The sequence below is a fragment of the Primulina eburnea genome, chromosome 3, assembly GCF_022965805.1.
Source record: "Primulina eburnea isolate SZY01 chromosome 3, ASM2296580v1, whole genome shotgun sequence".
NCBI lineage: Eukaryota > Viridiplantae > Streptophyta > Magnoliopsida > Lamiales > Gesneriaceae > Primulina > Primulina eburnea.
The window spans coordinates 45,313,943-45,330,932 of record NC_133103.1 but is presented as its reverse complement, the minus strand read 5'-3'; the positions used below and the strand labels follow the sequence as shown (position 1 = coordinate 45,330,932).

Here is a 16,990-nt window from a genome sequence, read left to right as displayed (position 1 = left end):
CTTGAATTGGCGACGGTTTTGGAAACTGTCGCTATTGGCGACGGGTTTAAAAACCGTCGCTAAAAAACTGTCGCTATTAGCGACGGATGAGAGTAACCATCGCTAATAAGCTAACGTGGACTTTAATCTGTGCTCGCAAAGCACGGACGCTGCTCCACCTACAGCGTCCGTGCTCACGAAGCACGGTTTGCGTAATTTTGCAAAACTTTTTTTTTTTTTACATTATTTTTGAAAAAAAATTTAAAATTTAAATTAGTTCTAAAATAAACCCTTAGTTGGTGGATATTTAAGTAAAAAAGTAAATGGATATTGTCCATGTCACCCTAAGACAAAATAGTTATCTCCTGACAACTTTTTTCCCATTAATAACCAAATTTCCACCAAAGCGACGTCGTAGCACCATGTCGTGGCTGGCTCGTTCCATCGCCAACTCTCTCCACCTCGAAGATGAGGACGACCCCGCCTCCACGCCGCCGGAAGACAGATTCCGAGACGGAGCCTCGATTCCCGAAGAAGATCCACGATCGGCGGATAGCGACGACGACCGCCGCTACGATTCCTACCGTGGGGACGATGGTGATCTAGATAATGAAGATGATAACAATCAAGGACGCGGGGTCAGAGAGGATCTCTCAGAATTGAAAGACACCCTAAGGCGCCAATTTTGGGGCGTCGCTTCGTTTCTCGCTCCTCCTCCACCTCCACCTCCGCCGCCTCCTGTTCAGAAATCGGTTCTTGTGCGATCCGAATCGAAATCTGATTGGGCCGAGTCTGTTAATGATTATGAAGAGGAGGAGGAATTGGCGGAGTATGATCAGGGACATTCGGGTCAATATGGGGATTTTTCAAATTTGTCGCGCTCGGAGGATCTTAACTGTACTATGAATACCATTGATGATGCAATTGGAATTACAGAGGAAGTGTTGGCTTTTGCGAGGAACATTGCGCATCATCCAGAGACCTGGTTGGATTTCCCCTTATCAGAGGAAGAAGAATTTGATGGTAAGGAAATTTGAATTTTGTGAGCTTTCCTTCAGTAAATTAATTGTTTTATTCTCCAATTTTTAATTGTAAATATTTCGTTAATTGAAATCACTAATTACTATCGTCCATTACACAATTATTTTGCTTTCCCATAGGGGCGAGGTTATTCATTTACCTGATTGACAGATAGCATGTGCAAATTAAGCAATTGTTTTATGTATATTTCTTCTCAAAATTTCCAGACGTGCACATACTCGATATTGGAACCTAAATCGAATTGTAATTGTTCAGTCCATTTGTTTGTTGAATTGCGCATGAACGGAAACAAATTAGTTGATGCTCATTTTATGTCAGTAGAGGTTCAAACATTTGTAATGGCGTAAGTTATACATATGGTGGCATAAGGCGAAACTTTGCTTTGGTGGTATAAGATATTGTTATTAGGCAATGAAATTTACAACCAGTTTATTCAAGGCATTAAGTTCTTGAGTGTTGGTAGTTCGATTTTAGGCTTATCATTGACAATTGAAATGGAAGTACACGAGTAGCGATTCATGATGCCAACTTTTGATAAGAATATTGTGCGTCTGACATGAGTTACATGTCATTGAATAACTCATATCCGGCTAAAGCCATCTCCATTCGTCTTTGTTTCTTTTGTAGGTTATAAATAGGATTCTAGTTAACTTTTTTCCTTGCCTTTGTATATTGTGTAGATACCGATTGATAAATGTGTTCACCTTATGAGATATCAACATATACTCTGCATCATTAAGAATTACATCTTGTTGCTGATTCATCTATCCTAATAATCTGCAAATTTTGTGTGTTAGTAAATAGTTGAATAGTAGTACCACATTTTCATATGTATGATTGATTTTTTTTCCTTTGCCATCATCCTTGTTGCAACAATGATCAGCGATGGATATTATTTTAATTCCTGGAAAAGATACTTGATAAAAAACTTCAACTGATATTCATTTTTATATGATATACTGTGGCATGGTAAATGCCTTGTCACATTTTACATGAAGAGTTGTTTTAATGATTGTTGGTTACATAGCATAGAAGGAATGTTATCATATACATTCAGATGTTTTCAGCTGCAAAGTTCTTTTTGTAATTTGTTATTTTAATTTTCAGATTTTGATATATCTGATGCACAGTACAAGCATGCATTGGCTGTCGAACAAGAAGCACCAAGATTAGCAGCTCTTAGAATTGAACTTTGCCCAGCCCATATGAGTGAGGGCTACTTTTGGACAGTCTATTTTGTTCTTCTGCATTCAAGGTTGAATAAACATGATGCCGACCTTTTATCTTCACCACAGGTTAGTGGTGTTCTTCATCATGATAAAAAGAAATTGAGTTTGGCTGACATTAAGGTAACTCACCACCTTTTCAATATAACTGAAAATGAAGAGAAATTTAGTTGGTTCAGATACTGTTTCCATGATAAATTTATGCCATTTATAATGCAAGAGACCTTTAGTGGTCCTTTTGGTGAATCCTTATTGGTTTTTCAAAATAACCCCCACGTTAACATTAATATGTTATTCTGCAAAAAAAAAGTAAGAGGTGTCAGGTGTGATGAATGAAGGTGTCACAAACTTATATAAAATAATCCATATTTCCCATTTTAGTTTTGGATTCATTTTTTTTTTAAAAATAAAATTTCTTCCCAAGTTAATGTTTTTATATTAACAAATTTTCTCCTCATTGCAGTATAAAATTTCAAATATTAAAATATAAAATTATTAAATATTTGTGTTTGATTCATATTTATGTATATGCAACGCATGCGTGGAATACCAATTTTGGTGGTTTGAAATGTAAGCTTAGTGTTTACACGGGTTGATGAAGTTATTTTTAATATTCTTCGTCCACCACTTCATTCCAACCTTTGAGGATGCAATTACTTTTTCTTGATTGTTTTGCATTATTACCTTTCAGATTGTGCAAGCTAGGTCTACGTGGATGAAAGAGCTACATGAGAAAACTAAGGACGAATCACATTTAATAGGAAATACTTCCCACTTGAAAGACAGTTCAGAATATACGCATGAGAACTTCAACTCATGCAAAGATAGTTCTAGGTATAACCATGAAAACTTCAACTCATATGATGATGCTCATTCTTGGTATATGTCAGGCAGGACGTCTCCTTTTGACCCTTCCACTCCCCATGAAAGAGGTAAAAATGAGACCGAGAAGCAACTATTTTGTGAAGTCGAGTACATTGAAAAATCTGCTGTCAATGAAGGTCCATCACCTAAACCTCTAGAAAAGGATATGGTTGTTGGTCAATGTTTTGAAAAAGCAGCCTTGGACGATGATTATGATGATGATGATGACGACTGGCTAAAGGAAGACTCGGACTTAGTTGGGTATTCTGGCCCCTTGATTATTGGAGATGAGGAAGACATCTCGTTTAGTGATCTAGAGGACGATACTGATTACACTACTCCTTTAAAATCCATGACATTGGTGACTGAGTCAAGAACAACCACCAACACTTCATGAATTTCAATCTCATATTACAAGTGTTTATGATTCTACCAGGGCAGATCACATCTGCATCATTTGTTGGAATCATGTGTTGGTGGCATGCCCTCATTAATTTGTGCAACAATGAGTGTGCATTACTTCTGCAAGATTTACGGACATAAACCTATCCCTGAATGTGCCTGGGGCTTCCACTGGTTGTCAGTTAATGACATGGAATTTAGCACTTCAAAAATCACCGTTAGAGCAATCTTATCGCATGGCGCCTGAGTTTACTGCCTATGGGGATAGTGAAGATAAGAATCTTGACAATTCGAGATTTTGGTCTATTAATATTACCGTCCCCCATAATTGCAGAAAAGGTATTCGTCATTCCTTATCCCCTCCTATAATTTTTTAAATTAATCAGCCAATAACCTGGCTTTTATGTTACATGCCTTGTGGTCCTTGCGTCATTGATTTTATTCGGTTTAATTTATGCCCTTTGGAGGTCATAGCTTGTACATGACCCAGAGGGGAAAAAAATTGTGATCATCTGTTTGTACATGTGAGTGGAAAATGTGAAGTATTTATTACTGAATAATATTTCGGCCGTTTTGTTATTTACCTGGGATACTTTGTATGATATGTGCCTTTTTTTTTTGTCTTAAATCAAAAAAATATTGAACCCAGGTTGAGTTTGGGGGTGTTCGGATTCATTCATGAAATGTAACTTTTTGTATGATAAAGTACTTTGTTTCCATACATACATCAACAAAAATATACTTGCATCCCAATGTTGGAATTTTTTTTATATTTTTAGTAGGGAGAAGGTAATGTTGTTATTTTTTATTTTTTATTTTTTTGTAAATTTTTAGAGTAATATTTGATATTTCATTGGTATTTAGACGAACCATGCGAGTATGAATATACACCTGTAGTTTGAAAGATGAAATGCTTTTATGCTAAAAGGGGAAAAAAGGTTTTATTCATGCTATCCATATGGTTTATTCATGTTATTTATATCCATTCCACACATACACATGTAGTTTGAAAGATGAAATATTTCTATTCTAAAGGGAAATTTTTTTTTATTCATTATAGGCAAAAACTTGTGTGAGACGGTTTCACGGATCGTATTTTGTGAGACAGATCTCTTATTTGGGTCATCCATTAAACAATCTTACTTTTTATGTTAAGAGTATTATTTTTATTGTGAATATCAGTAGGATTGACCCGTCTCACAGATAAAGATTCGTGAGACCGTCTCATAAGAGATATACTTTTCATGATATCCACATGGTTAGCGTCATTATCCACTCAACACATGTGTTGGGTGGATAAATTATGGACACTCATTCAATCATGATGTGTGGATGAGTGGTCATGATTCATCAACTAGCATACGTGTGAACGAGGGCACTACCCATATCTGTATCATCTACCAAATCAAAAAAAAGATACCATAAAATTGTGAGTTTTATCATCAATAAAATAAAAAAATCACTTAGTTTATTTTTCCTTTTTTTTAAAGGTGACCTGCGGCTGCTACTCTCCCGTCTTTGTTTATACATGATTTAACCTATCTTTGTTTATACATAAGTTAAATCATGCAAGATTTGTCCACTTCTGTCATCCCTAAATCATGTAAAAATATGTATATTTTGCATGAGTCCAAAGTGGATCAATTGGTTAAAGGAAAAAAAAAAAAGTGGCAAAGATTAATATGTCGTAATGGGAATTGGGAGCCCAATTAAAACTTCCCTTTGGGATCTAATTATTACTTTGCCACAAAAGTTGCAGATTACTCCAACTTTTTTGGGTCTTAATTTGATACCAAAAGTAGTTAAAACAGCAAGCACATGGTGCCAACTTCCATCGGTTAAAAACTACTGCAATTCAGAGCATCACTTTAAATGGAATTTTTAAAAAATTTGTGGGTAAATTTTTTTTTTTTAAAAAAAATCAAGTTCCACCTCTTTAAATATTGAATGATCTGATTAAAATTACATTTAACTATCTTAATGCACCAAATATGTGATTATAGATAACTTTGATGAAAAACAAAAAGAGAAAACCGACTTTGAACCGTAACTCGCATATGCGATTGAATGCTTCTAGTTTTTCTTGCCATAGCAAGCAAGAATTTCACTCTATTTTGTGTGTGCGTGCTGCGCGCGTGCTAATTCTGTGGATTTTCTCCATTTAGTTAATGTGATTTGTTCATATTTCTGTATTTTGGATTGATTCTTCGTCATTAAGCTAATTATCATAAAAACAGTGCCCCCACCTGATTAAAGCAGGAATATGCCCTCTAAACCACTCAAAGATTCATGGAATTAACTGTTGCATGGTTGCACTTTATGCGCACCCACTATTCTTTTCTTTTTTTTAAAAAAAAAATTATGGGAAAATTAACTTCGAAGGGATATCATGTGAAACTCAGTCTATCTCAAAATATTTTTCTGTTAATTAATGCTATATCGTCTGACAATTCAATCTTGCCAAAAGGGTAATTCAAGGCATTTCACTTCTATTCGGACTGATACTTCACTTCGCGTATAGTTCAACATGAGAATGAATGTTTGTCGTTTTACTAAAAGTTACATATAATTTTATGATCTATAAATTATAATTCACAACTTGCAGATCATAAGAATCGAACATGTGATCTTAGTTTCAGTGTAACTATATAACCAAGTATTATCAATTTCTTTTCCTAAATTATACACATATCTCTAAGAAGATCATACATTTATCAACAACTTTTCAAACCTTTTTGGTACATTATATAAAATGGTCATTGGGACACGTTGCATGAGATGAGAATTTTACATATATTTTATTTCTTAAAGAATTTTGAATCCATTTTTGCCAAAAGTTTTTAGCTCCACCATCCAAATGAAATTCTATATAAATTTGTTAAGTAGGACCCAAAAACCACTCCCCATTCTCAATAAATACCCCTCCCCTACTCCATACTTCTTCCCTTTTCCCCTCCTAACCTCCCTCTCACCTATTCTTGAAAAATCAAGAGATTTCTTTTAAAATAATGATGTCTGCCCAAAACCCGGTTATTTTCCAACATGATGTCTTCTCCCTACTCCAATCTGAAACACTAAACCGTTCCGATTCAACCCGGCCCGTGTGTTCGAACGAAGAAAAGAGGCGTAGGCGGATGATTTCCAACCGGGATTCAGCTCGACGGTCCCGAATGCTAAAGAAGAAGCATTTAGAGAACCTAACGAACGAACTTAATAGCTTGAAACTCCTAAATCGGAATCTGAAATACCGGTTTTACGCGATCAGTTACGAGTGCCACTCGGTCCAGAGAGAGACCGACCGGCTTCTAGCACAAGTCATTTATCTCCAAGACAAACTCACAAGCTTACGCCAAATCTTGTCAACCATGCAGCTACAATCAATATTATACCAATAACTTTTACCTGTTTCATTGCTTAGTTCAAATATTTAATATAAAGCACATCAATGTATATAAAAGAGGAAGGATAATTAATGGCCTAACTATTATCTAAGTTAGGGTTTTTTTTTGTTTCTTGCAAGATGACCTTGTAAATACTAGGTTGAGGCCCTTTTTTTGTTTTGGTCAATTTAAGTTTCAATTCATCAATATAATATTCGTCTTCATATCATTTTGATACATTGATTATATGTATTCAATATGTTTCGAATAAGATTAGATTATGTCTTTCACCCTTATTATTGATGGCTGCGTCGAAAAATCTTCTCCTAACGTAATTTCACCTCATCTTAAAGATGATTGCATCGAAAAATCTTCTCCCAACGTAACATAATTTTACCCATTTCACCCCATCTATAAGATGATTGCGTCGAAAAATCTTCTCATAATGTAACGTAATTTGACCCATTTTCACCCTATCCGTAAGATGACCGCGTCGAAAAATCTTCTCCTAACGTAACATAATTTGACCCATTCTAACATATTATATAGCTCTCATTATATAATAAAAATCTCATTATATAATAAAAATCCAGTATTTGAAATGTAATATGCTAGACATGAGACTATTATATATTCTTGAAGGTATATAATATGACTTTATTTTCAACGCAATTAATTAAAGGGATTCTATATCATGATCACTCCAGTCTCATTCATAATCTTCTTCTTTTACTTTAAATCTAAAATGCATGGATAGTCTTGTCGGCTCTAATATTTATGTGGGCATAAGTGCAACAATTTTTCCACGACAAAAAAGAGAAAGACTTCCAATTTTCCAATATTCATTGAACTTGGGAGCCACGTCACAGTAATCAAATCAAGATTCCAAAATTTTATATTATTTTTTTAAGAGTAAAAAACTGAAGTTTATTAAAATTATAATTCTTTTTTTTTAAAAAAATATTACTTTCTTTTATCGATGGCCTGTATTAATGTCGGCCAAAGGTGATTAATTTTCTGAAAAATAAAATAACTGTTGTGAAAAAGTAAAAATTTATGGTAAAAAGTAAAAATCTCAAACACTCAAAATTTACCAACCAACACACTTTATAATATTTTTCTCTCTACTCAATTGTGATTTTCTTCACAAATGAGAGATCTATTTATAGGAAATCTTTACACATAATCCAAAAATAAAATACATCATTACCTACATCATCACACACTAATTTTCAATATTCAACACCTATTTTTCAACATTCAACATTCATATTTTCAACACAAATATTTTTCACATTTTAAATAATATTTCAACACTCCCCCTTGTGATGATGATCATGATACGATGATGTCTTCATTACGTGTTTTGTACTGCCTCGTTAAAAACCTTACTTGGAAAAACCCATTGGGATAAAAACCATAGTAAGGGAAAAAGAGTGCAGTCACGTAAACTCCCCCTGATGTTGACATGAACAATTCTTCACAAATTTCGTAGATTGCGCATCCCAATATTATATATGTGCTTTCTGAATATTGACGTAGGAAGTGCCTTTGTGAAGAGATCTGATGAGTTTTCACTTGATTGAATGTGACGAACATCAATACATTTATTCTTCTCAAGCTCCTTGGTGAATGCGAAGAACTTAGGAGGAATATGTTTAGTTCTGTCGCTTTTTATGTATCCTTCTTTCATTTGAGCAACACATGCAGCATTATCTTCATATAGTATCACAGGTTTCTCATCGAATGATAATCCGCATGAGATTTGGATATGTTGGGTCATTGATTTTAACCACACACATTCACGACTTGCTTCATGTAGTGCAATAATCTCAGCATGATTTGATGAAGTAGTTACGAGCGTTTGTTTCTGTGAACGCCAAGAAATTGCAGTGCCTCCACGAGTAAATACATATCCAGTTTGGGAACGTGCCTTGTGTGGATCAGATAAGTATCCAGCATCAGCATAACCAATCATACTTGAATTAGCATCTTTTGAATACAAAAGTCCCAAGTCTGTCGTTCCTCGTAGATAACGGAATATATGTTTAATTCCGTTCCAGTGTCTCTTTGTTGGATACGTGCTAAATCTTGCCAACAGATTTACGGCAAAAGATATATCAGGCCTTGTACAATTTGTAAGGTACATAAGGGCACCGATGGCACTTAGATATGGTAATTCTGGACCAAGAATATCTTCATCATCTTCACATGGACGGAATGGATCATTTTCTATGTTTAATGATCTAACAACCATTGGAGTACTTAAAGGATTTGCTTTATCCATATTAAAACGTTTAAGGATCTTTTCTGTATAATTTGTCTGGTGAACAAACATTCCACATTCTTTTTGTTCAATTTGTAAACCCAGACAATACTTGGTTTTTCCAAGATCCTTCATTTCAAATTCTTCCTTCAAGTATGACACAACTTCTTGAATTTCCTTATTCGTTCCAATGATGTTTAAATCATCAACATATACAGCAATAATTACGCATCCGGATGTTGTTTTCTTAATGAAAACACAAGGGCATATTGAATTATTTACATATCTCTTTTTCATCAAGTGATCACTTAGTCGATTATACCACATTCGACCTGATTGCTTTAACCCATATAACGATCTTTGTAATTTCACAGAATAACATTCTCTGGGTTTTGAACTTTGTGCTTCAGGCATCTTAAATCCTTCAGGGATTTTCATATATATATATTACTATCAAGTGATCCATATAAGTAAGCTGTAACAACATCCATAAGACGCATTTCTAAATTTTCAGATACCGCCAAGCTAATCAAATACCGAAACGTAATTGCATCCATCACAGGAGAATACGTTTCTTCATAATCAATTCCAGGCCTTTGAGAAAAACCTTGTGCAACAAGTCGAGCTTTATATCTTACTATTTCATTTTTCTCATTTCGCTTTCGAATAAAAACCCATTTGTATCCAACAGGTTTTACACCTTCAGGTGTAAGGACTATAGGTCCAAAAACATTACGTTTATTTAGCGAATCCAATTCAACCTGGATAGCATCTTTCCATTTTACCCAATCCTGTCGATTTTTACATTCACCAAAAGATTTTGGTTCATGATCTTCATTATCATTTATGATGTCGATTGCCACATTATAAGAAAATATATCATCAATTTCTTCTATATCTTTTCGGTTCCATATTTTTCCAGTATTAATGTAATTGATAGATATTTCAAGATTCTCGTCAGTTTGTGGTTCTGACAGAACATTTTCATCATCATGTGTTTCTTCAGGAACATCATTATCTATTTTGTGATCATCATGTGTTTCTTCAGGAACATCATTCTCTATTTTGTGATCATCGTGTTTCTCTATGAATTTTCTTTTTCGAGGATTTTTATCCTTGGAACCGACTGGCCTTCCACGCTTCAGGCGTTTAATGACATCATGAGTATTTTCAATTTGTTTCTTTGGAATTTCAATTCGAGCAGGGGCATTTGCAGCATGTATATATGATTTAGTTACCCCTTTTGTGTCTGCAAATGCATCTGATATTTGATTTGCTATTCTTTGCAAGTGTACAATTTGTTGTACATCATTTTCACATTGTTTTGTTCTTGGATCCATATGTAACAATGATGATACATACCACGTAATTTCCTTTTCGGTATGTTTCTGTTCTCCCCCTAACATTGGGAAGATTTCCTCATTAAAATGACAATCAGCAAAACGTGCTGTGAACACGTCGCCTGTCTGAGGTTCAAGATATCGAATGATTGATGGCCTATCATAACCGATATAAATTCCAACCTTTCTCTGAGGTCCCATTTTCTTTCGTTGTGGTGGTGCAATAGGCACATACACCATACATCCAAAAATTCTCAGATGAGAAATGTCTGGTTCTTTACCAAATGCAAGCTGCAATGGGGAGTATTTATGATATGCACTTGGTCTGATACGAATTAATGCAGCAGCATGTAAAATTGCATGTCCCCATATAGAAATAAGGAGCTTTGTTTTCATAATCATTGGTCTAGCAATCATTTGCAGACGTTTAATCAATGATTCAGCCAATCCATTCTGTGTATGTACATGAGCAACAGGATGCTCAACAATGATTCCCATAGACATACAATAATCATTGAAAGTCTGGGAAGTAAATTCACCAGCATTATCAAGTCTAATTTTCTTGATTGTATAATCGGGAAATTGATTCCTCAATTTTATTATTTGAGCAAGTAATCTTGCAAATGCAACATTTCGAGTTGACAATAAACATACATGTGACCATCTGCTGGAGGCATCAATCAATACCATAAAGTATCTGAATGGTCCACATGGTGGATGGATTGGTCCACAAATATCACCCTGAATACGTTCAAGAAACATTGGTGATTCAGTTTGGATTTTGGTTGGTGATGGTCTTATAATAAGTTTTCCGAGAGAACATGCTTTACATTGAAACTTATTATTCTGAAAGATCTTCTGGTCTTTCAATGGATGACCATGTGTATTTTCTATAATTCTTCGCATCATTGTTGAACCAGGATGTCCTAATCGATCATGCCAATTGATCAGTATGGAAGAATTATCAACTACCATGTTTGATTCAATTGGACTTATATATGTATAATGCAATCCAGTAGGTAGCATTGGTAGTTTTTCAACTACATATTTCTTTCCTGATTTATATGTGGTAAGACACATATATTTCTCATTCCCTTCATTCATTGTTTGAGTATCATACCCATGGGAATATATATCATTAAAACTCAACAAATTTCTTTTCGATTGTGGTGAATATAAAGCATCATTGATCAAAAATTTTGTACCAATTAGGTAACAAAAATTGTGCTTTACCACAACCTTTAATCAAGTCTACAAGACCTGATATTGTATTCACCATTGTTTTTGTTGGTTTTAGTTCCAAGAAATATCTTTTATCTCGGAGGATAGTGTGCGTTGTACCACTATCAGGTATGCAAACTTCATCTTTGTTCATAGTATTTTCCATATTTGAACTTCAAAAAAATATGCAATGAAATAAAATTACTGACAATACATTTATAAAAATACAATACAATACATATGCCAAAATATAACACACGATAAAATATTATCATACAATTACATGAAAAATAAAATGTTTTACATATTTATTCCACCCGCAAATTGATCATTGTCTGAGAAATCAATCAGAAAATCTCCAGCATCAAAATGAGTTGAATTACTCAAAGGTTCACTGTTTTCAGCGAAGTTGGTCTCCTTTTCTTTCCCCTTTATTGATTCTTTATAAAGTTTGCAAAGGTGCTCAGGGGCTCGACAAATACGGGACCAATGTCCTGAAGTACCACATCTGAAACAAGAACTTTCAAATCTTTTTGAGTGATTTTCATTTACACTCATGTTCTCTTGATGCCTTTTCGGTGGATGATTTGGGACGTTCCTTTGAGATGAGTTATTGAAGTAACTATCTCGATTATTTTCAAAACCACGGCCGCGTCCACGACCACGACTATTTCCACGTCCCCGACCACGTCCACGACCACGACCACGACCTCGATTTCGTCCTCGACCAAAATCTTGTCTATAACTTTGATTTTGGTTGCCAGATTTAAATTCATTTTTGCTTACGACATTTGCTTCAGGAAACGCCGTTGAACCAGTAGGTCGTGCCTGATGATTTCTCATTAATAGCTCGTTATTCTTTTCCGCCACAAGGAGACAGGCGATAAGTTCAGAATATCTCAAAAATCCACGCACTCTATATTGTTGTTGTAGAGTTATATTCGATGCGTGAAAAGTGGAAAATGTTTTCTCAAGCTTTTCCAATTCTGTAATCTCGTGCCCACAAAATTTCAACTGCGAGATTATTCTATACATCGCCGAGTTGTAATCGCTGACTTTTTTAAAGTCTTGGAATCTTAACGTATTCCATTCATCCCTAGCGATCGGAAGTATAACTTTCCTTATATGTTCGAATCTTTCTTTTAATCCCTTCCATAAAGCCATGGGATCTTTTTCAGTCATATATTCACATTTTAATCCATCGTCGAGATGTCGACGCAAAAATATCATGGCTCTTGCCTTTTCTTGTGATGTGCATATGCCATTTTCTTTTATGGTCTCATTTAGACCTAATGACTCAAGATGCATTTCTACATCGAGAGTCCATGGCATATAATTTTTCCCAGTAATGTCAAGAGCGATGAATTCGAGCTTTGTCAAGTTTGCCATGGTGGTACTAAAAATCACGATGCATTTTATTAGTTAATGAATATTGCAATACAAAGTAATGGATAAACAACAAGTACAAGTATTCGTAAAAATAAAGAAAACACACGAGGAGGATATTCTCCGATAAATACAAGACTCGTGAGTATGATAACTAAAATAATTAAAAATAACCTTGCGAAAGCCATCTTCTTTTTTTCTCCGAAAATTTGATGAAGAATAATTTTTAGAGAAGAAGAGAAAGTTGGGGTGATTGAATGAGTTTGAGAGATCATATTTATAGGGCAAAAACTAGCCGTTTTGTTACCGTTTATGACCGTTGGTGAATAAAAGAATAAATGTATGTATTTATATAATTTGATGGTAATAATATGATGTATATAATATTAGACATGTTTAAATAATTATGTATATCATATCATAATATTATAATGAGTGTCATAATTTATTTTGTTTAAAAACCTTATAGGCTTTTATACTTGTCGTATCCCTTACCGGGAGTGTGGGATGTCGTCTTAACATCCTCCCAGGATTTATAACAAGTTTATGAAAAATTTATTTTTATTATTTCTAATAATAACATTATATTGTATATTAAATAAATACACAATAAATAAATAACAGTAAAATAAATATTATTACTTTTGTTACCTTTTTCTTCTGTTTGGAGCTTGGAATAGTATGTAGGACTTTTAGAGCTTCGTGCTGATAACGTGTTGTGAAAAAGTAAAAATTTATGGTAAAAAGTAAAAATCTCAAACACTCAAAATTTACCAACCAACACACTTTATAATATTTTTCTCTCTACTCAATTGTGATTTTCTTCACAAATGAGAGATCTATTTATAGGAAATCTTTACACATAATCCAAAAATAAAATACATCATTACCTACATCATCACACACTAATTTTCAATATTCAACACCTATTTTTCAACATTCAACATTCACATTTTCAACACAAATATTTTTCACATTTTAAATAATATTTCAACAATAACTATTTTTCTTTGAGAAATACATTCTTTATCTTACCATCTTCTGCTTTTTTGCTATAGCTTTTTCAAGTATATCTTTTGGTGACTGGAATCAAAATTACTTTAACCAACCTTAGCTAGCTTTACTTAAATTGGGATGTGAAATTTTCCAGGTCTTGACCAATGTTTTTGTTTGACAAATGCATTAATCTTGAGTTTAAAATCCATATTAAATTTTTAGATGCGGGTGGACGGTTTTTTCATTGTCGCTTGGTTTCGAACTCTGGTCTTTCTTTCGTTGCGAGAGATTTATGTCATTTCATCATAAGTCGATTGGCTAATTTGTTAGAGCAAAATGATACGTTTAACTGATAAAACAAATGATCGAATATGAGGGCCTGAAACCCTTCCAATTCTCCTAGCCTGCGCATTTGTAGGGATGTAATCGAGTCGAGCCGAGCCGAATTCTTGAATGTTTGAGCTTGGTTCATTTATAATCGAGCCGAGCGTTATTTAACGAATATATGCATGGCTCACGAGCTAATTCAAGCTTTTATCGAGCCTAAACAAGCTTCATAAATATGAATTATACATTTAAATTTTCATTAAATTAATTAAAAAATAAATTATATATTTTAAAAAAATATATTAATCTTATTAAAATTTGTAAATTTATTATAATAAATAAATTTAATAGATTTTTCTATATATTTCATAAATAATATACAAAATCAATCAATTAAATATCAAAACTATTATTTTTTCATCTAAAAGATTACTCATAAACTTAACAATGAACATGTTCACGAGCTAACGAGCCGAATACTGTAAAGCTTGAGTTTGGTTTGTTTATCTTAACGAGCCTCATTAAACGAGCTCAAACGAACTTTTATCGAATCGAGCTTCGAATAGCTCACAAACAGTTTGGTTCGTTTACATCCCTACGCATTTGTGATGTTTAAACAAAAGTTTTAGGCTTGGTAAATAATTAAGAAGTTCTGCTCACGAACGTACACTCTCTGGGATTCATATCAAACATTTTTTTTTTAAATCAAAATTTCAATAATTAAAACCCCTTTTGTTTATTTCTAGTATTTATTGTATTGTAACTTGAGTCGATGCATATCGAAATTCTTATGATTTTTTACTGAGGAATATCCTTTTTTTTCATTTTGTCCTGATATTGTAGAAGTTTCAAACTTTTACGTAAACTTAAAAGGTAAATTTGATTGTTTGAATCCGAAACAACGTATGAAAAAAGCCTACAAATTGGAATATATGTAATGGAATAGATAAGTTGACGCTTTGATGATAGGTATGCTTACTGATGATATGATATATGAGAATAAGCTAGGCTTATCTGATTTTTATCTGTTAGGAATTCCCCCTCCCCCCCACCCCCCTGAGTCGTGGGGGGAATTGTTGCGGTTGAGTCTCGAACTAGAGACTTCATCACGAACTTTGCACCTTAGTCATCGGCAGCTAGGATCCCTTTTTAATTTAATTAACAAATGCAAAAAATGATCATGATAATTACATAAATAAATCTGATACCCTTAAATCTAAACCAAGCTGAATCATATCTACGCGACCGGAGCCGTATATAAGTCCATCTATAAAGATAATGGGCCAAATAATAATGTTGGTGTCCAACTCAAAAGATAAATCCAATACTATGCTCGAAGGTGGAACTACCTGCTGCTCGGTAAAAGTCTCTTTGAATAATATCGACGAGCAGCCGATCTCAGTGATCATCGACCTGAACTCAAATAGACATGAGGGTGAATAAAGTCCTATCTATGTGAAACTCTCGAATAATTCTACGGGGATAAGGAAAGAATCCCAAGAAAGTCGGGATATGACATCCAAATTCGCAAATTACTAAAGATAAGTTGAGATCAACACAAATATGATATATTAGGAAACTTACACTCTCAAAGTCCTGCTCATATGAAAAACTTGTCTTATTAGAGTACTTGTCATAAAAGGTACATATTCTCAACTCTAAAAATGTCATGTAGCCTCTACAACTTCATTAATTCACTCATTGTTCACACAAAACACTACTTATATCTCGCACATTTAAGTTTGCTCTTAGAAATAACTTAAGTATCAGAAGAGCTACACAGGAGACACTTTTGGTGCTCTCTTACATCTGTTCGTCTGCATAGGATTCAGCTCAGCCAATTCCCGATCATGAAGTTATGCTCGGATTGGTCTGTATCAACCAGCAAACATGAGTAATTTTTCTCACCAGACCAAACCCTAGGTACGTAAAATTTTGTATCATCAATTCACGCAATCTATGGGAACTTTAAGAAATATAGATAAGATGATAAGAGGAAGATGATGAAGTGGTAGAGGCCGTGGTATAAATCAAGAAAATGATAGTGAATCTAGTATTAAACATGAGCAAAATAAAGAAAATAATCCTTCCCCACCTCTTTCTCTTTTTGATTTCGCATAGCTCACCAAGTTGATCACTACCATCTTTGAGTAGGTGTTGGTGCAACGACAAAGTAATTAGCCACCTCCAGAAACCTCTCTGAGTCAGAACAAGGTTATTGAAGAGATGAGGAGATGCAACATCTATGTGAGACTAGGGGAGGCCCTCCTCCAGCTCCACCCTGAGTTTTCAATTTCTCTACATAATTCCTAGCATTCGGGCTCCCTTAGCACTTCAGGTTTCCCAATGTCGGGCAGTATAATGGGAAGGGTGATCCAAATGATTCGAGAACACTGTTTTGTTGAATTTGTACTCTGAATCTATCAAGTGTTGGGTCTTCCTCAACACCCTGGTAAGAGCAACGCCACAATGGTTCAACCTGATTGAGTCAGGAAATATCAGGACATTCCAAGAATTTAACAGGATTTTTTTCATATATTTTCTAGTAGCAAGAAGCAACTG

At 34.3% G+C, this 16,990-nt stretch overlaps 1 protein-coding gene across 1 annotated transcript; it reads left to right on the top strand.

The window, feature by feature from the left end:
* The first annotated feature begins 356 nt into the window (after positions 1–356).
* Positions 357–4,095, top strand: LOC140827631 (uncharacterized). The gene is made up of 3 exons (XM_073190385.1): positions 357–1,002; positions 2,128–2,315; positions 2,938–4,095. The coding sequence occupies exons 1-3, from the start codon at positions 402–404 to the stop codon at positions 3,505–3,507; spliced, it is 1,359 nt and encodes a 452-aa protein (XP_073046486.1). The 5' UTR covers positions 357–401; the 3' UTR covers positions 3,508–4,095.
* The last annotated feature ends 12,895 nt before the right edge of the window (positions 4,096–16,990 follow it).